Source organism: Ylistrum balloti, unplaced genomic scaffold (genome assembly GCF_031769215.1).
Source record: "Ylistrum balloti isolate Yb309-2 unplaced genomic scaffold, AGI_CSIRO_Ybal_v1 Utg371040, whole genome shotgun sequence".
NCBI classification, from domain to species: Eukaryota; Metazoa; Mollusca; class Bivalvia; order Pectinida; family Pectinidae; genus Ylistrum; species Ylistrum balloti.
Window position 1 is genome coordinate 1,266,105 of NW_026782576.1, and position 26,592 is coordinate 1,292,696.

Here is a 26,592-nt window from a genome sequence, read left to right on the forward strand (position 1 = left end):
TATGTGGCAGAGTTCCTGGAGGCCAGCTCCAGCAAAGTCTCACCAAGGTACTTGTGTAAATACTACAATATCGCTTACGTCATCAAAACCGAGAGGAGCAATCGTAACTGACATTTTACTATTAAACAAAATTGAAACGCTAATACTTGTTTGATATTTTTCCTTTTGCAAAGGAATATTTATGGATAAACTTTATGTGTGAAATTAATAATACGGAAATATATCACAAATGGTGACGAATGATAGTGTAATATTTTAACACACGAAAACGCTCCCTATAGATAACTCTTCAACGTGGAGGTAGCTATACATAGAAATGGCGTCAAAACAGCAATGCAAATACGGAGCGAAATGCTACAGGAAAAATGAACAGCATTTAAAGGATTATGGTCACCCAAAACAGAAGGCACACGAGGTATAAGAAGAATAACGACACTAACAACACAAAATCATCGTGATATAAGTGATCAGCTGTTCAAAAATGAAATTAAATATTTTTTTAGATTTCCCGCCTTGTAAAAAGATGGCTGAATTCAGTCGCATTTCAGACTCGGCTCAAGGAATAATGGATATATGATTTCTACTATGTTATAAGAACTATATATAAATGTATTAGAATGTTTTTAAACTTTTTGAGTCTATCAAGAAAATGTTCAGTGTGACAGTACACCCCACCCCCAAATATCTACAGATTCAACTTCAAATTTACTCACCTGAAATGAAGGGTAGCATTTAGCATGTCTTTCTGGATTTCCACAGTGCACAGATATCACACAAACCCGTCTTTGAATAGGAATGACATTAAAACATACTATCGAGATATATATTCGCCTGTAAAACGCCCTTTTTCTGTTGTATACTTGTTTGTAAACATACGATTTAAATATTATTTTAATTGGTTTAATAAGTACATTGTCGAATCGTTGTTAGATTGAATTGATCTTTGGTAATGCATTGAAATTCCAACACCTCATTTAAGCTCACCTCTCCCCCAATTTATGAATCATGTTCAAGTAATATAATTTTGTTGTTACTTCAGGATGACGATGAACAGCCAGCAAAGAAAAAAAAGAAAATTGTGGTAGAGGAACCTAAACAAAAATTAACAACAATATCAGACTTCTTTGGCAAAAAGAAACCTAATGAAAAAGATGGAGAAAAGGATTCTGATGAAGGACCAAGTAGGAGTACTTCATCTGGAGCTGCTGGATTTCTAGGTAGTAACCAATTTCTTTCCAGTCAAAAGATTTGCATTCAATTTTAATGTAATAGTTTTGACCTTTTTGACATGTAAATTATAATATGATTAATTTTTGAAACATTGACATTTTGATTGACTGTTAAGAGTTTGATCTGTTCTTCATCACATTGGATATCACATTGACTAAGGAAACTTAGAGCCAAAAAATCACACAGTCTGCTTTTGTATTGGAGGAACATAAGTGTTGACATAGCAGCATGCAGAGTGTGAATTGAGACTTATGGCTACAGATTAATGCTTATTAAAATGATCTCATATAGATAACCTTTGCATGATTGTCTCATTAAAATGTGTAGTGAAACACTCATGCTTATTGACAATACAGCTCCCAACAATCTCTGCTCCATCACTGATCGTTCATAATACAGAGCTGGGACTTCAAATTGTGTCAGCTGACACAAGCACAATCAAAGATATGAAAGAACTATGCTAAATCTATGCTAATAAGGAAATTATGATTTGTTGGTATATTTGTATCAATAACTCATGATGGTCATTTACAACCTGCTATCCACATCATTGTCAATGTCAATATGAAGATTGACCTTATTGAGTGATAATTAGGTGACCTGTAGCCATCATACTTTCTCTCGCCATTTTTCCTTAAAACCCTACTCCTCTTTCATACTTTCAACTAAATTTGGTCTGATGCCCCATTTGGTAAAGGTAATATTTTGTTAAATTCAGAATTTTGATTCAACCTGCACCTGAGGTGCTGAAATTATCTTTAATATCCTACTCCTCCTTTCTGCCTGAGTGGTTTTCTTCAAGCTTTGACCTTATTCATTGGTTAGGGTAGGCAGTTATTTCTTAAATTCAGAAATTTGATTCGACCCCTACAGACTGGAGGCTCAGAAGAGGAAATTAGGCAATATATTGCTTCAAAACGCTCTTCCTTTTTAATGCCTTGGTAGATTTCAACCAAATTTGATCTGAAACATTATTGCAGGTTGGTTATCGACTATTAAATTCGGGAAATTGATTTGACCCCTAGGGACCAGGGGGCTGGGCCTCAAATGGGAAAGCTAGTCATTGATTTTGCTTCATAACACTCTTCTTCCTTAATGCTTGAATAGATTTATACCAAATGTGGTCTGAAATGTGATTGTGAGAATTCATCAGATTTGTCAGACCACCATCTGCAAATTCTGTGTTTTGTTCATCCATTGATTTATTGTCAGATGACTGGTCAGGGCCATGGCCCTCTCGTTTTCAGTATCCCTTATCAATAGGTACGCATACACACAGTTTGAAACTTTGAATATTTTGTGGCAAATTACATTGTAGATGAAAGTCCAAAAGAAGATGATGAAGAAAGTCCCAATGAAGATGATGACCAACCTTCCTCTCCTGAGGATGTCAAAGAAAACATCAAGAGGAAGTTTTTAGTGGAAATGCCACATGACTTTTATGATTTCTGGGAATTTTGTAAAAGTAAAAACAGCAAACATCCTGAAGGTGAAAAACTATTTTTATGCTATACATTCAGAATGATCATTTGATATGTAACAATAATTATTTTTATGTCCCCATCATATAATTTTGGGGCATGTAGTGTTGCCCATGTATGTTCTGTTATGTCCTATCCTGATTCAATATAAGCACCTTGCAACTTCATTCTTTGTGACAGATTTTGGTCAAACTTTATACAAAGGTCAGTTATGAGAATACTTTGAACATGATTGCATTTCAGGGGGTCAAGCCCAAGGTCACCCATGTAATGTTAAGAAAATCACCAACTGATTCAATTTAAACACTTAGCAACTTCATTCTTTCATGGAATTTGGTCAACACTTGGCAACTTCATTCTTTCATGGATTTTGGTCAGACTTTATACAAAGATCAAGTATGAGTATAATTTGGACATTGTTGCATTTCAGAGGCCCAAGGTCAACCTTGCTATATATAGAAAATCATCAACTGATTAAATTTAGACACTTAGACACAATTAATTTTTTCATGGAATTTGGTCAAACTTAATGTTAAGTTCAAGTATGAGTATACCTTGGCCATTGTTGTTTTAGGGGTCCAAGTTCAATGCCTTAGCCACAGGGACATTTATGTCTTACAGACATTTAAGATAATCTTAACTTAATCAGTACATAACAAATAAAGACCAGTTGTGCCACATACCCAGGGATTGAAAATGTTTTAACGTAATACAATAAAATGTATTAATCATAAGATATCATCTGTTTACATGCATCTTTCTTTTAAAGACATCCTTGCATTAGTCAAGAAATCTTTAAAATTTGTGTAGGTACATCTTGGAGTGTTTCAGACAAATTTGATGCCACCTGTATTTTGACTTAGACCAATTACCTTCCCAACAGATTTCAGAGCATCTCTGGAGCAGTCATATTTAACACAGGATCTTCAAAACTATTGTGTATTTTGTATCAGAAATAGAATAAAATCGTCATATTATGCAGTAATGATCACAGTGTATAGTAAATTCAGTTTGATCTTTCCACAGATGCAATGAGTAAAGACTTTGGATTCCAGTTGGTAGGACCTTATGATATCTTAGCCGGTAAACATAAAGGTGTGAAAAAGAACAGAGGAGGAAAACGTCCAAACTTCCTGTTACACTGGCGATACTATTATGACCCTCCAGAGTTTCAAACAATAGTGAAATCTGATGATAAGAATATGTATCATCTGGGATACTTCAGGTAATAATTAGATGTGAATGGATGCCTTGATATGGACAGTTTCAGCTTACATCAATTCTCTGTGAAGCACTAAAGCTACAGTCATTCTCAATTATCCATGTGCATAGATGTGACTCTTTTTAAATTAATTACATTGGTAACATAAATCAGAATAAAACAGACATGGACAACATCTTTGATAATTAAGATGCCTGTAAGCATGATATTGAGCCAGTAGCATGTTAAAATAGAAACCTTGATTTTTTTCTAAGGTCACAGCTGTCAAGTGTTTTGATGTCTTTAAAACATCTTCTGAATATTCAAGAAGCACAGGAGTTTGATTTTAGCAAGTAGCATGCTGAGAGGAAGAACTGTCAAGTTTATTCCGGGTCACCGGGGTCAAATGAGTTTTGATCTTTGAATAATTCCTTTTTAATAAGCAAGAGGCTCATTTAACTAAAATGAATGATTGTCAAGTTTGAATACCATTAATTATTTTTAGAATTTGAAATAAATAACCTTAATTCACTTTCAAGATCTCTGGGTCTTAATTATTAAACAACTTCATCAGAATGGTCAAGATATGGTTCTGATATTATACAAAAATGCAAAAAAGGTCTTATGAATAAGTGGCTAAACAGGTGAGCAACATAAACCTGGTGTGTATCTTACTAAGTCTAATTATAATGATGTAAAGTTTTAAGGTTTTGGTTACAAAAATACAAAGTTGTAGTTTTTCAAGAATTATCCGTTTAACTGTAAAGCTTGGCTATGATTATGTTGGTACATATCTGCATATGGTTGGATTTTTTTTATATTTATTTTTTCATGTAATTGAATGATATGCTTTTAATATTCATGTCTTATTTTTTAAGTAGGATTGTAAATAACACTGTTTTTGAATTGCTTACAGGGATGATCCAGCTGAGCTGCCAGTATTTGTTGGATCTAACAAGACTGCTGATTCATGCATCATTTCCCCAAAAGGCGACAACATTTTTGCTGCTATTAAGTAATTATAAGTCAAAGTGAAAGAGATTGTTTAGTCTGTCATTCTCAGATATTGAATTTTTCAAAGCAGGTTTTATCTGAAGTCCGTCTCCGTAAACAATTCTTGTTATTGCTTTTTCTTGGGTGCTTATGAAAGAATGTTTGTAAATCTTTGGAGAAAATTACGGTATGCACCATAGTTGGGCATTTTTTAAACTTGAACTTATTCCAAGTACTGTATATAGATAAACAAAGATTCATCACCATAATGGGCAAGTTTACGAAATGTCAAAACAATTGCATAACATAATTACTTAATCCATTTACATGATAAATGTGAATTAAATATGTTTAATATTCATCATTCCTATTACATTAAACATCAGATACTGTAAACAGGAACATTTTTGCCCATTTCATCATGAAGAGCGAGGCTGAATTTAAGATGGCAAAAAATGGTTAACTTGTAGAACCCTTTCATGTAAACCTCAGATGGCAAAAGGAACAAGAGGTTAATTTTTGTATAACGGTACAAAGGTGAAAATAATGTTGGGCTAAAATATCTTGGTATACAGTATGTTTTTAGACTGATCTTTAATTTCCTGTTTCAGATTAACACTTGATGAATGCCTTAAATCAAAGAACTTTGATGCAGTTAAGAAGAAGAAATTGCAGAGCTTTCAGGAGGATTTGAAAGACTTTGCTAACAGTAAAAAATATTCCCTGGACATGAAAACCAAAAGTATGAAAGACCGGGATAAGAAGGTTGTGTGCAAAACATTTCATGGTGCTGGGATGGTCGTACCACTGGATGAAAATGAGGTTGGATATCGAGAAGTTCCAGAGGAGCCAGGTAAAGTGACAATGTGATGTAACAGAAATTCTTTCTTGTAACTTTTAATTAGGGTGACCCATCAAGTTTTTAGTTTTAGTTCATATGTCAGCTAATTAGAATATAAGAAATAAAAATTCTTAGTTTTGGAAACTTTTTTGTTATTTTGCATGGTATATGCACTCATTTGAGATTGTAGGCCTTGCCTTCTAATAATAAATGAAAGAAGTTGTTTGTGTTCAGTGCAAATTTGTAAAGGATACCAGAAAGATACCAGTCTAATCATGGCAGTTTCATTAATATTTATACCCCACCCTATGTTTCCATGTTTTGTATAGGACCTCTTAAATGTACCATGAATCAGGGATAGAAGCATTTTATTTTGGAGCCATGGCAACATTTTACTAGAGTAGCCTGAATTGTTACTGCAGTAAAGAAATATCCCGAAGAAGATTTGATCATGATGTTGATAGTTTTGTGAAATTTCAGCGGTATACATTCTACCACAATTTTCGTTACACCTGACCATAAAAAAAATTTTCAACACCATGATTCAATTTTGTTTCTTGAATTTTCTTTGAAATATGAATATGTGACATTCATTTATAAATTCATATAATATGCATTATATTTTCTATTTCTGATGCAGAATAAATTGTTGTATTGCAGCTGACCTGAAGAAAATGTTCAAAGCAGTTGTGGAAGCAAAGAGTGAGAGTGACCGAGATAAAAAGATGGAGGCAATTCAGGAGCTTGTGACATTGGTACAGTTTGCTAATGATGAGTGTGATTATGGTGAAGGTTTGGAATTAGGACTGGATTTGTTTAGTTACGGGGGTGAGCCCCTGCACACAATTATTTCACATCTTCTTCCTCTTGCCTACCAGTTACTGGGCCGACACGAGTATTCACAGATTATAGAGGCTCATCTCAAACGTAGGAGTCGCAGTGCAAATCTCAGTGAACTGGAATAGATGCAGATTTCTAACTACTATACAAACGTAGGAGTCGCAGTGCAAATCTCAGTGAACTGGAATAGATGCAGATTTCTAACTACTATACAAACGTAGGAGTCGCAGTGCAAATCTCAGTGAACTGGAATAGATGCAGATTTTTAACTACTATACAAACGTAGGAGTCGCAGTGCAAATCTCAGTGAACTGGAATAGATGCAGATTTCTAACTACTATACAAACGTAGGAGTCGCAGTGCAAATCTCAGTGAACTGGAATAGATGCAGATTTCTAACTACTATACAAACTGGAATGGCATTGATACCTCACAAACTGGTTTAAATGCAATTATTCTTACAGTGCTGTATACATCTTGGATATTTATATCCATTTCAATTTTAGGAGGTTGGATATATTGATGGATAATTGTTCTTGTATGAGTTCAGATCTTTTTTGTACACCTTGACAACCAGTGTGGAACTGATGCTTTACTTCAAAGAATATGTGAGCATACATGTGTAGATATCTCACTCTTACAAACAATTATAAGATCTTCTTTGTACACCTTGACAACCAGTGTGGAACTGATGCTTTACTTCAAAGAATATGTGAGCATACATGTGAAGATATCTCACTCTTACAAACAATTGCAAAAATAGAAACATATATGTTAAACAGTATACTTCTTTTTTATTTCCATAGAAAATGCACAGAGCATTCTAGAAAACATGAGTTTCATACTGAAATTTAATCCACATAATTAAACTGAATATCACAGTCATTATTTATCACAAGGTATGTTCCAGACAGGTCAATACATATAGGAAGTTTTGCTTTCAGCAGATATTATGGTTTATACTACAAATGGTAATGTCTTGTAACAGTGAAATCAGATTCCTTAAAATATCAACAAAAACAGAAGATTTTCTATAATAAAATTTAGCACGGAAATGGTCTGAACTTAGTACACCTGTATTAAAGTTGTATGTTATATCACACTCCATGTTGTGGCGATGCAACTATCACTACACACACAGAGTATTTCTTGAATTTTGACAAGTAGAAAAAATCTTCAATATCAGAGCAAGTATTAGGAAAGAATGATTTCGATATGGATTTTGTGAAAGTCTTGGATGATGATGTTGCAGTTAGTATCTGAGCAATAGTTTGTGACATCATCACTCCTCTACGCAAGATTGTGCTGTACAGAAGCATACTAGGGTCTTGTAGAATTCTTTCATTTGTCTATCATTCTGAAAGAGAAAGAGATAAAAACTGAAACTGATGAAGAAGTCATGCTTTATTTTATGTACTTAAAAAGTTATTTAAAAGCAAGCATTACAAAATACGCCAGTCCTAAGTTGAGCAACCATAACTGGATGAATTTCAGGCGGATAATTTTATTTTCTAGTTTTGGTTATTGAACTTGACCTGGCTTTTATGGTATTAAACCTTCATGTGAAGTTTCCAATTAATCTGTAAAAAAATTCACGAGTTATCGATCAGAAACCTATTTTGCAAACGTACCAAGGGCCATAACTGTAAATAATGGGCGAAAAATTTTGGTTAACAAACTTGACCTGGCTTTTATGGTAATAAACCTTGAATTCAGATTATAGAAGATGCAAATTATGACTTCACAAAACTTCTGCAAATTGGGTTTGATTATTTACCTGGCATCCAAGGAAATCAGTGGTTTGACTGACTGGTATGTGAGGAGATGGCTGAACACTCAAAACTGAATAACCTGAAAATTAACATTGATTTAGTAGAAGTATTATCTTACTGTTGCAAAGAGGTAGATGTTTTCATAACAGTTGGTATGAGATGACTGGTATTTGCACAATATGCAGTAGAACTCACTTTTTATATGCCACTTAAATATTTAGACAGCGTATTATGGTATGTTATTTACCATCCGAGCGGCCATCATGAACATATTTGTTAAGAGATCGTCTCCCACAGTTTTCAAAACAGATCTTTTTCAAACTTTGTAGACTTAATCACCATGACATGTGAAGATCATATTCAGATTTCAACTGATTTCTTTCAAACTTGATAGGCTAAAATCAATGGTGCTTTCCTTCACAGTAGTTTGATTCAACAATTATTTTAGGAGTTATTTCCCTTCGTTATGTTTGCATTTAAATTTTGTATGGATATCTCATTCTTACGTTTTCACAAATTTCTCTGAAACTTGGTAGGAGTTTGGTGGGGGTGGGGGTGGGGGGATCTTTTTTTCATTATTTTATCCTGAGATTGGACTCTTGTGAATAACATTTTGATTAAATAATATATATATAGCACTTTTTTTCCTCTTGACATTTTGTATTATTATTACCATTTACATATCTGTATTCTTTTTGATACGACAAATCATGAATATTTCTTTGGTATGGGACGGGTGTATATTGTTCTGCTCCGAGGTACTCTTGTTAGATAAGTAGAATTTCTGAAACCTGATACATGTACTCCAGATCCACACATGTGAAAATATAGGACTTTCTCAGCGTCCATTACCAGTTTTTTGCTACGATTATGTATATACATCAAAATAAATGTGTTCAGTTGTAGTACAAATTGTATGGTCCCTCCTATTCTCCTTTCAATGTATTTTTATCATGGCTTTTTTGGAGTCTACTATATTACATGCATCATCTATTAAATTCATGAGGGACTTGGTGCAAATTTATCATTAACTTTGGATATGTTTGATGATAGCATAACACATTTATACCAACTTACCAAACCTTGCAGTTAATGATTCTTCATAAAGCTTGATGGCCATAAGTGCATCCTCTTCTGTGACTACTGACCGCAGACTCAGTTTGGTGTGACCAATAGCTAAACTGCAACTATACAAAATTTTTCTGATTCAAGGCCTCCAGAAAAAATATACTTCTGATATGTGAGAGTACAGTGGAACCCTATTAAATTTTAAACTACTCAGCTGATGTAGATACTTAAGTATGGTAAACCTTCAGTCAGTTCAGACAAAATAAATCAAATATTGTTAACCCATTTCAAATTATGCTTCTGAAAATTAATAAAAGGTTTGAACTATCAAGGTTGACTTTACCTAACATCACGACAAAGTGTCTGTAAGTGTCCTAGCGAGGCACGAAACTAACGGTCAGTAATAGCATTTTCTTGGAGAACAAATTTTTGTTATACTGTACTGCAATATTGACTGCTAAGTAATCACAGATTTCATTTTGTTCTTCAACTTGTCGAACACTAGCATGACGAAGAAACAAGTCTGTGAAAAAGCACATTTGGCAGAAAATATCATTGACATATTGGTATGCAGAGTGTGGATTGAAACTTGATATGACTATCGATCAATGTTTGTTAAAATCTTGATGAATCTTACAATTATTGAGATAGTATTGATGTGATTATCTTATCAAAATGAGAAGTCAAGTGAAACAATGTTGCTCTTCGACAATACTCATGCTGACATCCAGTGGGCAGTATATATATACCGATCATTTGTAAGACAGAGTTGGGGCCACAAGTTGTGTCAGCTGGTGTGTGGCAAGATGTAAAAGAAATCACACTAAATCAATGCTAATTAAGTGGCATGTATGTGTATAATTTGATGCTATCAATTGCTTATTATGGTCATTTACAGCCTGCTACCCACAGTGTTTAAGTTCAATGTGAATAGTGAACACATGAAGCGATTATTGCAATGTTTATGCCTCTCAGTAGTTATGTATTTGTTATCTTGCAATGTTCAAACACTTTGAATTGTAGGTGAAATAAGAAAATAGAAAGGGTTTGATCTATCACTAAACAGAAATATCACCGGGCTGTCTAATGAAATATCACTCGGAGGCCAAAAGTTCATTGGTTCATTTTTTAATATATACCAAGACAAAAACCAGGCTTTCACTGGACCTGCACTATATGTTGTGGTACATATAATGGATATATAGGCGATTTGCTGGACCGGTCGCGCCGACATCCAGCAGTAGAGTGTCAGGACAGAGAGAGACAGATAGAAAGAAAGCCAAAGGGAAGTGTCATAAACAGGTGTGGGAAACGCAATCAGCATGCAGTACATGTGCTGAGTTGTGTTCACGTTGATGTCCATGTCACGTCGGACTAGTTCACAATAAGGACTTAGAGTACAATGTGTCAAAGTATATATCTTCATCTTAATAATATTAAATATCCAAAGTGGGCACATGGGTTACAGAAAAATTATTGTTTTTATTGAAAAAGTCGCATGTTCAAACTACCCAACTATTGGAACTGACCGAATGTTTATCATAAATTATATAGGTGGTACCCTTTAACATATCAAAGCTGGAGTCCAGGAATTGAGTATATGCTTCGACTGAAATACAGTCTGAAATGAGATTTGTTATTCCATTGTTGGGAGTAAATGCTACACAATTAGAGTCTTACATAGTTTGAAGTGCTGTTACCGGGATGCTAGGTACACAGCTACTGGAGGAGCGGGCTTTCCTGCTAGCTACATAGTACTTGTTGATTAGGCTGTCAGCTTCTGGACTTGTCGTAGGCTGACCTGCATATGCTAGCCATAAGAACTGAAATGAAAAATACTTTTTGATAAATATATTATAAATACATATAGTATAGTAACTGTATTTATCTGACAATAAGCCTATGCAAGATAGTAAGGTCAGCCACATTTATCACAGTCAGTAGGAATAGGACAACAAATACTTGTCATGTAATAAATTCTTTCTACAAATATAAAGTTCATGACAACCAGATTAGTAGTTGATTGAATAAAATGGCTCAATAAGTTTAATAAACTGTAGAAATTTTGTGACAATATATCCATCTTTGATTCACATATATTTGAAAATACCAAAAATGTGACATGTACTTGTTTGAAGTCCTGATCACTGATGGGAGGTTCACTAGATTGGGTCTGCCCTGAAGTGTCCATTTTTAAGCACGACAATAGATGCTGGTCAGCACACCTCACTGCTACCTCCTCCCTTGTAATACTGTCTCCGCTGTCCACAAATTGGAGCAGACTGAAAACACTGTCAGAAAAGGGAGATAGATACACATAACATATACATTCAACTTCACTGAATATTGTAGGTAAAAAAACGATACAGATGTAGACTATACATCTAGGTTTTCTCATCTTAAGTTCAAATTGAAAGCAGAAATAACATCAACTATAATCTGTTAAATTAGAGTATTTATCTAGACAACATAGAAAAAGCTTTACACATTTTCCATTTAACCAAAATGTGTTGATTTAGTGAAAATTAATTTAGGAAAGTTGTTGAATCTGTAGTGCAAATAATGAAGGTGAGAAATGATTTTTATGCAAATGACTTACTCCAACAACGGTTTAGCCATGTTGCCTGTCTCACAACCCATGAAAATGTCATCAAAATGCTGAGGTTTTTTGTCCGTGACTGGATCTGTGTAAGCCCACACTAGACATCCTAATTCCTGCTCCATCTTCTGAGGTAAGCCTCCAGTGTACTTGCTTGCTATGTCAATTGTTACTTTCCCATTACTCAAAGCTTCAAATAATCAAATTTATTTGTGAATTCACTATCCAATTGTCTTTTTTATAGTTGTGAAAGTATCATGCAATTAAGGTATTAAATGAAAAAAGATAACTTGGCAAATTACAGACCCTTCCCCAAACCAAATGTGAAATTACTTCCCAAGAATTCACTGTAAGAGAACCAATGCCCAAAGTATATGTTCCATTCTGTGTAGTATAGGAGATACAGCTCGGACAACTTTTTATTTCAAGTAGGTCAAAGGTCAAAATATAGGCCAGAGTGACCTACTTTTAATACATGACACACCACCTCACCAAGATGATCCCCTGCCTCAAGTATGAAGTTCAGTGACAAGAAGTGTAGATATGGACAAGACAGCATTACTAAATGTTTTGTTTACCCCTTTTCTTTATGCTACACTGCACTTTAACAAAGAGAAATCCATAGGTGATCATGACTTATTTAGCAAGAAACTAGGTTATCTCTGTACTTTAGGTCAAAGTCGAGTAGAAATTAGTAGTGTACACTTTTGGATGTGAAACGCAACATTCTCTCATAAAATACAATTACGTTTAGTATGTAAGTCCTAACAAGAACCAAACCATGATATGGTGGTTGGGTGGTGAAATGGTAATGCACTTGCCTTTCAGAGAGACAACTCAATCAGATGTGAAATGGTAAAGTGCAACCTGCCCAACCATATAGGTTTTCCCTGGGTACTCTACTTTCTTTCCACTGTAAGACCCCTCACATGCTTTAATCTGGCCAACAAGCATGATCTGTATAAGTTGGATAACTTGTTTCACAACTGTTGTAAAATAAAGTTTATTTACTGGTGTATTTAAAATACGATGTAAAAGTGATCATGGTAAAAACTCCTGCTGTTTAAAGAAAGTGAAATATATATATATATCCGCTCTAATATAAACTGATTTGTTTGGTATACTTGTTTGTATTTGTTCACATATGCTTTTCTTGAACCGGCACATGTCACCAAGATGGCACACTCCATTTTTTCCATACAAAAGAGGTCCACCTGAAGAAAATGCGAAAAGAATTAGGATAAGAAAGAACAGTTAATGATCATGCTGAAGATATTTGCCAACTTATTCTGGGAAAAGCAGTGCCAGTCGTACCAGCACATAAAATTCACATAATTTTCAATAAAAATGTTTGAAGAAAACAAGACGGGTATTTAGAACACCATATATACAACACATAGATGAATTATGTTGACATAATCGGAATTGAATATGATTCAAGCTTCAAGTAACTTTAACTTTAATTCAGCTTGCTGTTCATTAGACAATTTTAGACATGTATTTCTAGCACCAAAATATTAGAGGAAAAAAAGATACTTCTTCACCAAATTAAACAGATTTTACCTTCCACAAAGTACTGAGAGCTTGCATACTTGTCTTTGGACACCTTGCCAGCAAGGTGGTTGACAGAGGTGTAAACACAAGTTCTGTTGGAGAAGCATTGTGCATAGGACATCAGCTGGTTCAGAATGGATGTGTCTTGACCAATGGCCAGTACATGCAAAGGTCTGAATGGGAACTTGACCTGTGAAGGTGAAATGCTATTCAGCAAGTCAAAACAAGACATTAAACAACAGAATATTTTGTGTATCCTGGAGTCTCATATTGATGTACCAGTATGACTGGCATATGTTCCACAGGTATATAATGTCACCTGATGCTAATGAGTTCTGAACTTACTTTGTGTGTTGGAGGAAGAGACATCAGGCTGAGCAGCAGGGACATCTTCAGTTTTAGGTATGTACCACAAGGACTGACATTTCCTGTAATTGGGGATTTTCAAAAGAGCATATGATCATATATATTTTATAGACAAATCAATATTTGTAAGTAAAATTAATATTTAACCAATTATGTGTTGTATATGATATTGACTAGGGTGATCGGGTGGTATAGTGCATGGTTAACACACTTCACATCACCTTAGTGCAACTGTGAGAGTTCCATTTTCCAATTGGACATGGAAAGGTATTGAATAACCTGTCCGACCACCTTGATTTTCCCAGGGAAATCCTACAGGAAGACCCTTGCACTTCCATCTTGGTCAACAAGAGTGATTTATAATGGTTGTAAAATAAAATTTATACTCTAGTTATAGACTGTAGTAACAAACCCCCAAAGAAAAAAGCCAGACTCAGTACAAAGCTCCATGGGGAGTTCTTCCTGTCTGTGAAAGAAACAAACATTTGGAATAAGTTCAAATCACATTCAAATAAATTTAATAATATAAATATTCTTGATTTTTCACAAGGAATGAAGTTAAAATAAATCAAGAACCAAAATGTGATAAAAAATATTATATAAAATGTTAAAACAATATTATATAAAATGTTAAAACAATATTATATAAAATGTTAAAACAATATTATATAAAATGTTAAAACAATATTATATAAAATGTTAAAACAATATTATATAAAATGTTAAAACAATATTATATAAAATGTTAAAACAATATTATATAAAATGTTAAAACAAATTTATATAAAATGTTAAAACAAATTTATGAAGTTACTATCATTAATTTAAAAGCAGGTACATAAATTCTACTATATATCATATTATACTTTTTCATCACAGAAAAGAAAGCATATGCTACCTCTTTATTTTCTGTTGATGTTTCTGTGCTATATGATTACTCTATCAGAACATCATATTACCTTGATATAATTTGTAGATCACATCAGGAAGACCTGCTGATCTGATAGCTGGACACATTTCCATAATGTTTATCTGTGAAAAATCTTCGATCAATTTCACCACAATACATGTTTACCTATCTAATATAACACTGAAATGTAATATTAGCTCAATAGTGTGTATGACCAACAATTAAAATGTTTTCAACATCTGATCATTTTGAGTTGTTTTGAATCTTTCTAGTAAACTTAGAAAGCAATATGTAAATGTTCCTATATTTAAAATATAATGAACACTGATTATTCAAAGAAAAACATACATTGTGTATACATAAAAATGTTCCTTTAAATCCTATAAGTCCATGTATTTCTATAAATTCTACTTTACTATCTCATTTCATTACAACAGAACATACCAAATTGCTCATTTGTTTGAAAATTGGAACTTCAAAATGTACATTAGGTATGGAATGCAGGATCTCTTCCAAGGAGATCTTGTTATGAAATTACATATTAAAGTGATGACTTTGTTACAAGGTTTTATTCATGCAACTTTCAAAGTTCATCCAAGTACCTTACAGGTCAAGTATTCTGATCCTGAGACTCACAGAAATTGTTGAACACATTCAACTCTAGTGACATTCCAGCATACAATTGGCCAAACATATAGATCATGATCTCAGACTTAATTGTTATTAATCAGAAAATGATTGAAGATTTCACATAATTGATCCCTTTGACAAAGGAAGTGGGTTAAAGTCATTTGTTTAAAGAAACTTCATTCTAACATGCTTTTGTCCGAATGTAATTTTTGGACTTCCTGGAATTTAATGCTGCAGGACATTTTCTCTCTTGCCAATCAGGCTGATATAATCTGTAATTCAGTTCAAACAACATATTCCTTTAACCAATTATTGTCTAATATCACGCATTTATCATTAGTTCAAGGAAATGGTTTTCATGTAAAATTCACATCTTCTTTCAATATGTTTATGCTTTCTTAATTAGAGCTGATGAGAATTTCATAATAATTATGAGAATGTTTAGGTGTAAAAATTGTTCACTAAATTGAGACTTGGAACACAGCCATACATTATTCACTTTTCTGCAACATACCTTTTTCATGTTATTAGCCTGTAAAAAAAATAAAAGAGTGGCATTACATGAATATTGTGACTCAAAATCAATACTTACGGAAAATAAATAGCAAAATTTCTAATTTTTGCAGTCTTATTTCAGCATGCTTGTTACGCTATAATCTTGGATTTAGATAAAGCAATTTTTTTCATACATGCATGGTTTAAAAATATCTTTTTATATAAATAAGAATGTATGATCATGTATGACATCAATCAAAAAACAGAATACCAAACACTTTCTTTAATACATTTTTCTGTAAAAAGAAAGAGGAAAAGAACAGTTTTTGATAATTAAATCTGAGTACATGTCCATTAATTTACAAAGTAAACATAACAGTTTCTTGATACATTTTCCCATAAAAGAAAGAGAAAAAGAATGTTTATGTTTAATGAAATTAGTCACATGTACATTAGTTGGTAAAATATGGTACGTGTAGTGTGAAATAAAAAAAAAGGGCTGTAAAAAATCTTAAATAAATTAATGTTTGTCAAATTGACAGACAATAAATTCTTTATCAGTGACACAAATAAACATCTGTAAAATATGTAACATCAACAACAGACAAATATCACTACCTCTATTGCGATGACATCATTCTCAGCCTGCTGAGTTTTCTGTAGGAGTCCTATTATATCATAGCACCCTCCAATCTCCACGTCTTTTGTCAGATCACCTACGACACCAAATTACAATGTATTACCTGAAAAATTAGTGACAGGCTAATAAACAGAAAAAAAAATAAACCTGATGAAACAAGGGTGAAAAAAAGAAGCAAAGCAAGACTTAAACTGAGACTTTTGAAAAAGTACAAGGAGAATAAAACCAGATGTTCCTAAAGGATAGGAATCTTTTGCATTGTTACTGATACCTGCTATGAAAATCTTGGTAATTCCAAGTAAGATGTCATGTTCCCCGGTGAGAACAAGTTAAGCGAGAAACCACCAGCTATATATTTCACTATTTTAGTAAAATTTCTCTTAATTTATCATTGCTAGATCACCTCCTTTTACAGAGAAGAACATACTAGTAAAAGAGCTTCATACTTTTTTTACTTCACCTGGCCCGCACGGCCAAGTGAGCAGTAGGAATACCGTCCGTCCGGCATCTGTCAACTTTTCCTGTAAATCGCTTCTCTCATGAACATCTGAGCAGATTTTAACCAAATTATTTTGACAAAAATTTATGGTTTCAATACTATCATGCAATATAATTTCCATAAGGAAGCCACAGTGCTGACAACAAGTGATTCCAAGATTTTCTGGGTATACTTGCCTCTGATGTAAATGGGGATTGCCTGTTCACGGAACTTGTATAGACTGCTGTTTTGATGTCTGAACACAGTGTTGGGAACAACCTCTGCTATTACCCTGTCTTTAAATGGAAGGCGTTTGATGTAAATAATTTTCCTACTGGGAAAATGTTTTTGTGAAGTTCCAAAGCTTTTGTTTGTGTTACATTAAACACATCAACAATTTAAAGGGTTTTGGCTGCAATTTTTTATGATGCCATTTTTCAGCCTAAATTGATGCAATAATGTATGTAGTCCATGGTATCCTGTCTCTGTAGGCACACAAACAACTGCAAAACCTGGACTCGTTTCCTTTAGCTTAGTCTGGTGAATATGCTTAAATGTGAAACAAGGTCATGTGATGCATGACGTCAAAGAGTTACTCTTTCAATAGCCATACTCTATTTAGTTAAAATTGGTAAGACTCTACTACACAGGAAATGCCAATTTATTTACAAATGTTCAAAACAGTTTTGATGTGAAACTTACCTTCATATATAGTGTATTGTTTACATAATGATTTATGACAGCAAAAAATAAAGTTTTTTACTTCTTTCTTTTTTCATTTATTTTGAAATGGATACAACAACTGGACATGGCTTTATGCAGTTACTTGAATGACCTTGTCTGAGATAATAGACGACATCTAAAATAACTACATTTAATTGTTACTTTTCACAAGATTTTTTCATAGTGTGAAAATTGTTACATAACATACATTATTGTGTCATGGCATTCCACATGAGGATATACACTTGTTAAGAACACCACAGAATCAAACCGATGACCAATATATAAAACCAGAATTCTTGGGGAAAACACAGTTGTCAGATTGCACAAAGATGTGCGGTAAGCATGTAATGTAATGTCTGCGCACTATGTATATGCATGATAGGAAAACTGGACAGAATATCTGTGCACACTTTGTGTGGTTAGATCACACAGATGTGTGATTCTGTTGTGGTTTATGTAAATTTAGAAATGATTTACAGTAAAGGGTAGGATGGGGTTTATTTATTTTTTAAATATGTAAGAGTACAACTAAGTATATTTTCTAATCAAGCCATAAATCTATATGTTGGGACACCTGTAAATCTATCAGATACAGACTGAATGGTGTTGGTTACAAAGTACCACTTAAGTATCTTTAAAGGGTTAAACGGGAGAACTAGTCTGTACGGATCAAAACCTTTCACATATATACCTGTATATGTATGTGTTGTACGACGCTAACAATAAAAAGTCTTATTAATGCAGGGTCAAATGTTATTTCAAACACTGGCACACTGTCAATTATAACACATTTGATGAAGTTTTTGTATAATAATATGTAGTATTTAGTTCAAGTAGAATATTTCACTTTCAATCAAGGGCAATACTAAAAATTGGGATCATATGAAAAATGGCTGCCTACTACACTGCTGTTTACATCTAAGATGCAGTCAGGTGAAGTAGCACTTTGACGTCATATGTACCACATGACCGGATGACACCAATCACCTCATTATATTGCTCACTCATGCATAACAAGTAGTTTTAACTGCCTAAAAAAGGGCATCGGGACATATCTGAGCGGCATCATCTGGGTGGTAGTGCTATTTAGATTAAGATGTAATATAATTCAACAAAAACAAAATCATGGCCAATGCCCTTTAATTATTAGCATGTACAAAATGAACTATTAGTAGAGTTGTATCTATACTGTATCTGAAAAATGATTTCCAAAACAATATCCTCAAACATGATTGTATGCCTCCATCTTTTGTGTGTGTATTGGAAAACAGTTATGAATTTCTTTGATAACATATTGCATCAAAAAACTACAAACGTGCTTTATGAAGTAGATGTCAATTCTTTTAAGATCTTAAAGATGCATGTATTACATATGTACCAAGCATGCTACACCAGCAGATTCTTAAAGTCATGCTAAACAAGAGGCCCTTGGGTCTTAACAGTCATCTGACAACAAACACTTTCAGCAGTGAATGAAATCTTACTAAGAAGCTGTTTTTCATGATGCAGATGGGAGTTTTTGTAAGGAGTAGGTAACTGTAACAAGTGTTTGCACAGTCATGTTGCAAAATGGCCTCCCTGGCTGCTGTATCGAAGTTTTGACAAGGTCAATAAATAAAAACACTTTGTTGGCTACCATTCCTTAACCAATTTTTAGCTCAATGGCACCAGTGGAACTGGAGAAGAAGTTTGAAATATGTTTTTCAAGATAGCAGTCACAACGGACAAAGCATGATCGCAATAGATCATTGTGACCCTTTGGGAACTACATTGTAATAAGATATTTGTAAAATTGTACTTGCAGCTGATGGAACTTGAAATATTAGATCTTTAAATGTTTCAATAATGTTACAGTTATAGGCATTTCGGCTTTATCGTTTCTGACATACTAACCTGCTAATGTGCGACAAGTCTTTACTTCCTTCAGAGGTTTCCAACAGAAAGTACATTTAAAATCGCTCCTGAAAGTTTTAACATTCACTAGTTTTAATACTGTACATTTGTAGTTTCTGTTTCTCAGCTAAAGATATCAAACCAATTGCAAGTTAATAAGAGTAGAAGTTGAATCACCCTAACTCTGGAGAAGTACAACAAGAGGCCCAAAGGACCTGTATCACTCACCAGGATCTTAAAGCCATGCAATCTTATACATGCCTATAGGTTAGGTTACGTATTTCAAATATTTCCAAATTAAAGCTCAATCACTTAATCTCTTTGATGGTGCAAAGCCAAGGGGGAAATTCTTATATCATTACTGTATTTCTCTGCCACATCCAAGGATCAATTCTTACATAGTATATGTGTTTATCTTGTGATGCCAAGCAATTCTATATACAAACTGATTAAGGGGAAGGGATTTCAACTGTTTCAAAGATATCGTCCAAAAATTAAGTCCAGAGGGGTGGAGCCATATCCAAGGGCATATTCTTACATTATGGGTGTGTTTATCTCTTGATGCCCAGCATTGCCATATATGGTTTAGGGGTGGGGATCTCAGCTGTTTCAAAAGTATTACCATGAAACTGAGTCACTAGACGTGGGGCCAGACCCCAGGGCCAATTCTTACATCACAATTGTGTTTATCTCTTTATGTTTAGCAATGCTATACATGGTTATGGGATGGGGATCTAAATTTTCAAATACATTTCCCTTATCGAATTGATTCCCCTTCACCAAAGCATTATTAAACCAAATTTGGGCAAAATCCAAATATTCCTACAGGAGTAGAATTTTAAGAAACTTGCTCTATTTTCCCCTATTGGGCCTCGCCCCTCCTGTCCCGGAGGGGGGTGGGGGAGCCTATTGGGCCCAGTCCCTCCAGCCTTAGGGAGCTTAGACCTTACATCTATACAAAATTGATTCTCCTTCACCCTAACATGATTCAGATCAAATTTGGACAAAATGTTCCTTCAGAAGGAGGAGGATTTTAAAGAATTGAATCATTTCCCCTATTGGACCCCACTCCTACTGCCCCATGGGATGTAGAATCAATATTTATACCAGTTTGGTTTTGCTTCCCTCAAGAATTCTTCAGACAAGATTTGGGCAATATCCATTCATTCCTACAGGAGGAGTAGGATTTTAAAGAATTTATTCTATTTCAAATATTGGACCCTGTCCCGCCAGCCCCAGGGAGCTGAGACCTTACATCTATACAAAATTGATTCCGTTCATGCAAAGTTGTTTCTTACAAAATTTGGAAAAAATCACAGCAATTCTACCTATGGAGTAGGATTTCAAAGAATTTGCTCTATTTCTCCAACTGGGCCCCACTCCTCCTGCCCCACGTGGCAGAGAACCAATATTTATACAACTTGGTTCGCTCTTCCCCAAGGATGCTTCAGACCAAATATGGGCTAAAAATGTATAATGTAAATATAAGCTTGAGTAAGCATCTTTACTAGTAAACAGTATATTGACCTCTAACATTTAATCCTTCTTTGAGTATTCATTGCAACTTCACCAATTTTCCATCTTGTTTTACAAAAGTGAGGGGAAAGTTATTCAACTTTTTTCCATGCAAAAGTTTTGAATTCAACCATCTCACAAATTTAAGGTGGGAACAGGAGGATATGTTCATTAATGAAACTTCACTAACCAATATAGCAATGCTGCTTATTATCTACCAGGCCTACACATTGATTCAGAGAAAAATGCAGATTTAGGAATTTATCACAAAAAAAGTATTGTAAAAGCTGTCAAAATTTTAACTTCTAATCTATATAGTTATTCACCTGATTGTTTGTTCCTCAGATGCTCCTGGCATGTGGACACGGATGAAGTGATAGCCAGTTTGGCCCTCACACTCCTCATCATAACAAGTGTACCGTGTACTTTGTCTGTAACACAGGTTTAAAAATCTAATTTACTATTAAAGTATCATAAATTGTAGCAAAAAAAACTAATAAAAATAATCTGATGATGTTACTGAATGCTGGAAAATTATTTTCAAATACATATCATCAAAAGTACATGTTAGAAAAAAATATCACAAAATAAACAAAGTACGTATGACAGGGGAAAACTTACTTTATTCTAACCAGATTTACATAATAAAATACCTTACATTGTTTTATCCTATTTTATTTTTGTCATGTGACAAACTGATTTGCAAACACTAACATTAAAATCATGTACTTAATGATAATCAATTTCTTATTTTTACCTCAAGTTTGTCTCCAAGTTTAATGTCTCTATAATTTGTATGCATTTTTACAATAATTTCTTTAAATGATATTATTTTTTTCTAATAATCTTGATAATGGATTTGCTAAAAAGAAATATGAATTTTAATGTCTGTTTTTTGTGAAGAAGAAAAAACAATAAAGGACAATATGAACTTACGTATACTTAGATGTGGCTGTCACACCCAGGATAATACCTGTCAGATGTACAAACACTGTTTTGTTGAAGAACATACTGAGCTGATTAGCATGCTCCACTTCATACCTGTTGATCAACATAAAAAAAGGACAAATACAAAGAAATTCTGTCAATTTTCTTTTTTTACTTCAATTAGTATTTCCTGATTATATCAGATCATTGCTACAATTTGACATGTACATAAAGCAACAGAAATCAAGCACAAAACTGAAGTTGTTCGGACCTGAAGCATTTGTGCATTTCCTTTGATTTTTTTACCCATTATTACAATGTATTTCATTGGCCATCTTGAATTTAATATAGATTCATATAATTAAAATGCATTTCTGGTCAATGTAATGAGGGCAATGCATTTAACAATTCAGTCAAAATATAATTTATACTATGAAAAAAATTGTACATCATAATTATTTCCTATGTTGAAAGGTAAATTGTATGAGGTAAGGTTACAAGTAGTTACAGCTGAGGAATGCTTGGTAGTGAAGTCAGCCTCAGTATGACACAGATCTGGGACAATGTGACATCTTCTTGTAACAGGGACAGCAGCTGTATCATCTGGAAAATTACCTGTGGATAATGGACATATTATGAAGACAAATTATTTATTGTGTAATTTCAAGAGCAGTTTCCTTTGAAGTGACCAGTTTTGATACTTGTATATATGCTCAATGAAACCCTCTTTTCCCATGATTTAAAATATTTAACATTTATCACAGTAGGTAATATTTATTTCTTACAACAATTAATAGTCAAATATTGTTTTCATTGCACCTCTCCGTTCTTTAAAAGTTGGATCTTCCCCTTCTTTCCTCTTCACTCCTCTAACTTTCCTCATAATTACATGAAAGTTGAAAATTCCTCTAAAGAAAAAGCAGTATCAACTTTAACTGTCATAGTCAATGACAACCACCTGCTGGCCACTTTGATCTTCTGAGAAGTCCCAAAAGCAAATCAAAAAGCACAGATAGAAACCAATGGAAATCCACTAATGAAATCTGAGAAAGACTTTCAATTTCAAAATCAAATATGGTCAAATGTTAGTCATTTCAATTTTTTTTTCAGTCCTGAAATTAAAAAGAGCTCATCTCAGGACCTATAAGAATCTATACTTATGCAAAATATTGATTCTGTGCTGATCAAAAATAGTAAAAACAAACTTTCATTGTCAAAATCCAAGATGGTCCAGTGTCAGCCACTTAGATTTTTTATCACTCCCAATTTTAAAAGATCACAGCAAGGGACTTAGTAGAAGCTATGTATGACACTAGAAAAAGATCCATGCATTGTTTTACAAGAAATAGCGATAACAAACTTCAACTTTCAAAATACAAGATGGCCACTGTCAACCAGTTTGTTTTCCTGATCAGCCTGAAAATTAAATTGGCACAACTAGGTATCAAGAGGAACTGACACATCAAATTTCAGAAATATGCTTCCAGTACTTCTGAAGAAATAGCGGAAGTGATAATAAACTTCATTCAAATTCAAAGATGCCACTGGTTGGCTGTTTTGTTTTCCTGATTAGATTCAAGATTGTACAGATACAACTCAGGACCAAAGAGAAACAACACATCAAATTTCAGAAAAACCACCAGTACTTCTCGGCAAAGAGTGATAACAAAATTCAAGTGTAAAAATCAGCAATTTGTTTTTCTGACCAATCTCAAAATTCATATGTTTGTTTGTTGGATGTTTGGGTTCATTGCCCTGTAAACAGCGAGGGTTATTTTATCAAAAATACTACAATTAATCAATTTCAAAAAAGAAGAGAAAGTTTTTCTCTCTTATCTTACCTCCTGAAAAAGGCTGGTGGCAATTGCTGGTGTAGAAAGTATACAATTCCCAAGGTTAGCTGGAAAAAATCATTTGAAATAATTCATGGATCCTCAAGAGTATTGAAGTTGACAAACTCTTTAGAGAAAATACAGCCAGTTTTGTCTAGCCAACCCATCAAAATTCCTAACAAAGATTAATTGCTAAAAATCTAATTCATATTTCTTAATCTAATATATGTGCATGAAATGTTTCACCAGCCTATCTGGCAATATTCAAATATTTATGAGCAGTTGGCTACATTGACATTTGATACTGCGATCAAATATAGGTCAGAAACCAGTTGAATTTAGCTACACTGACATTTGATACTGTGATCAGATATAGGTCAGAAACCAGTTGAATTTAATAGTTTTGTATGTTGAGGTCTGTTAACGATACCAGTTTTCAGCTGGTAAATGTTGCTTTGACTTTTGAAAATATGTTGAATTTTCATCATTCTATTACGTTAGTGATACAGCTAGCAATACTACTATTAATAGTAATATCTTATCTCACTTTCATGTATAATGTATACAAAATAATTAACCTACCATTTAATTCACAGACATCACCGAGATTGACTAGGATTTTAAATGTGTACAGAAACATTTCCTGAAATGAAAACATTCATCAGGAAAAACTAATTTCTTCAATATTTATATATTGTACATAAGAGAAATGAAAGTTTACATTCTAATTAACCTCAAAATGGTGAAAATCACAGGAAAACTTTCAACTCAAGACATCTAAAAGTGGTCACTACATTTTTTGAAACTCAGCAAAATATGAAATTCAATAAGGCCTTACAAACTTAATTTTGTATTTTATTTCATTCTATCAAAAAATAGACATTTCTTCAGCATTTATCACCCTTAATATACATACACATGGCCATACATCTTTTCTTATTGTTATATTTTAATTAAGTTAAACAGATGACATCAAAAATTAACTATTGTTATCATAATTAATCATGATTCCTTTCTGTATCCAATTCAATAAATCTGAGTAAAATCTCCAGTATTACTTTATCACAGATGTACTTGTTGTTCTGTTAGAAACCAAAATCTAATGAAATGTTTATATATATTGTTTATGAATGGTATAATTTTGTTATGTTGAAGTATATTAAATTAATAAAGAAAGAAAAAAAAATATTTTGGAGAATAAATGATAAAATCACTGTACTTTTCCCATCCTGTTGTAGTGCAAACACTGTAATTTTACTCTTTCAAAGTTACTGGTCATATCCATATATTCCACCGCTGCCTCAACAATGTCTAGTTTTTCTTCAAGGTTCATATTATAGGCTTTGCTTACCTGCAAGAAAATGGTCATTTCAATTACCCAAAATGTTTACCATTTGCTCAATAAATGAATATTTTCAATCTTAGCAGAGTATAAGTTCAGTTTTAACTCTAGTAAATTGCACATTTTAATTGATGCCTATCCCATGCTAACATTTTTACATGATGTCTCATTTGTTATTCAGTGAATATATACTCATATAATATTTTATGTGTATTACATGTGTAACCTATTTTGATGATTGGTTTTGATATTGAAATAAAGTCACATACACACAGATTGCATTGTGACATTGTTACAATGGAGACCGTGATAAAAATTACATAACTTAAAAGATATTGGAAATGTCTGATTTCTACAATATTTTATCATTAAACATCAATCTGGAGATGAAAAATATATATCTTAAGTTTGTTTCCAATAAGACATGTGATTCATGAATTCATCACAATCTTTTTAATTTAGATTCACTAGGAGTCCAAATTCTCAAATAATCATATGTATTAAAATAAAGTGAAATACTCGTGGAAAAGAAACAAAATGCTGGTCAGGAAAACTGAATCCCATACATCTAAAGAGTAGAAGCTTCTTAAGTTGCAATCATAGGCCCAATTGAAAACAGAGGGCGGGGACTTCCGAATATGATTAAAATGTTGAAATTTATCATAATCAAAGGGTCAACAATTGTTGACTCAAAATGCTTTTCAAGGAAACACAAACTAATTCAAACCATTGTTTAAAGGCCTGTTAAATTTGGGGGAAAATGTTACAAGCTAGGGGAGGATCATATGTGGACTATTTAAAAGGCTGAAAAAAGTCCAGGAAAACAGTATCTTTGAAAATTTCTAACTGAAATGCTGTTTTGAACAAACCACGCTTTAATGTCATATGATAAGTTTGAAACAGCTAGCTTGAAGACTGAGAGAAGATCTTTCGACAAATACAAATTTAGTTTTCAGTCTTTCGCCAAAAAAAGAGACAAACTTTCATGTGAAATCCTCCATACTAGACTCCAAGAACATGTATAAAACACAATGTATAACATATATTAAACAGCATGGTGTTCTACATTAAAAATATCATATTGTTATTTTATCTTTATAGTTATGTTAAATGTGTACCAAAGGAAAAAATATTGAAGCATAATGCCATATCAAGAGATAAATGTGTCTAGACAAAGATAATCAAATCAAATTATCCCGCTCATCACACCTCGCAGACGATGTTCTGTACAAAGTGTACTAAAAGCAAGCGGATCAAAT

General features: G+C 33.3%; 2 protein-coding genes across 2 annotated transcripts; one reads left to right on the forward strand and one right to left on the reverse strand.

Annotated features, from left to right (window-relative positions):
- Nucleotides 1–316: 316 nt before the first annotated feature.
- On the forward strand, nucleotides 317–7,952 carry LOC132560245 (histone PARylation factor 1-like). The gene is made up of 7 exons (XM_060224907.1): nucleotides 317–415; nucleotides 1,040–1,217; nucleotides 2,549–2,719; nucleotides 3,738–3,936; nucleotides 4,829–4,927; nucleotides 5,517–5,758; nucleotides 6,407–7,952. Exons 1-7 carry the CDS (start codon nucleotides 317–319, stop codon nucleotides 6,709–6,711), a joined length of 1,293 nt encoding a protein of 430 aa, XP_060080890.1. The 3' UTR covers nucleotides 6,712–7,952.
- LOC132560244 (minichromosome maintenance domain-containing protein 2-like) lies at nucleotides 7,869–25,324 on the reverse strand. Its single transcript, XM_060224906.1, has 21 exons — nucleotides 25,211–25,324; nucleotides 24,574–24,634; nucleotides 24,001–24,059; nucleotides 22,668–22,774; nucleotides 22,169–22,273; nucleotides 21,559–21,663; nucleotides 19,718–19,785; nucleotides 17,296–17,394; nucleotides 16,599–16,696; nucleotides 16,000–16,017; nucleotides 14,905–14,977; nucleotides 14,358–14,411; nucleotides 13,925–14,007; nucleotides 13,589–13,769; nucleotides 13,150–13,239; nucleotides 12,026–12,215; nucleotides 11,555–11,717; nucleotides 11,107–11,249; nucleotides 9,436–9,545; nucleotides 8,364–8,437; nucleotides 7,869–7,943 (listed from the first exon to the last, which is right to left on the reverse strand). Exons 1-21 carry the CDS (start codon nucleotides 25,322–25,324, stop codon nucleotides 7,869–7,871), a joined length of 2,070 nt encoding a protein of 689 aa, XP_060080889.1.
- Between the last annotated feature and the right edge of the window lie 1,268 nt (nucleotides 25,325–26,592).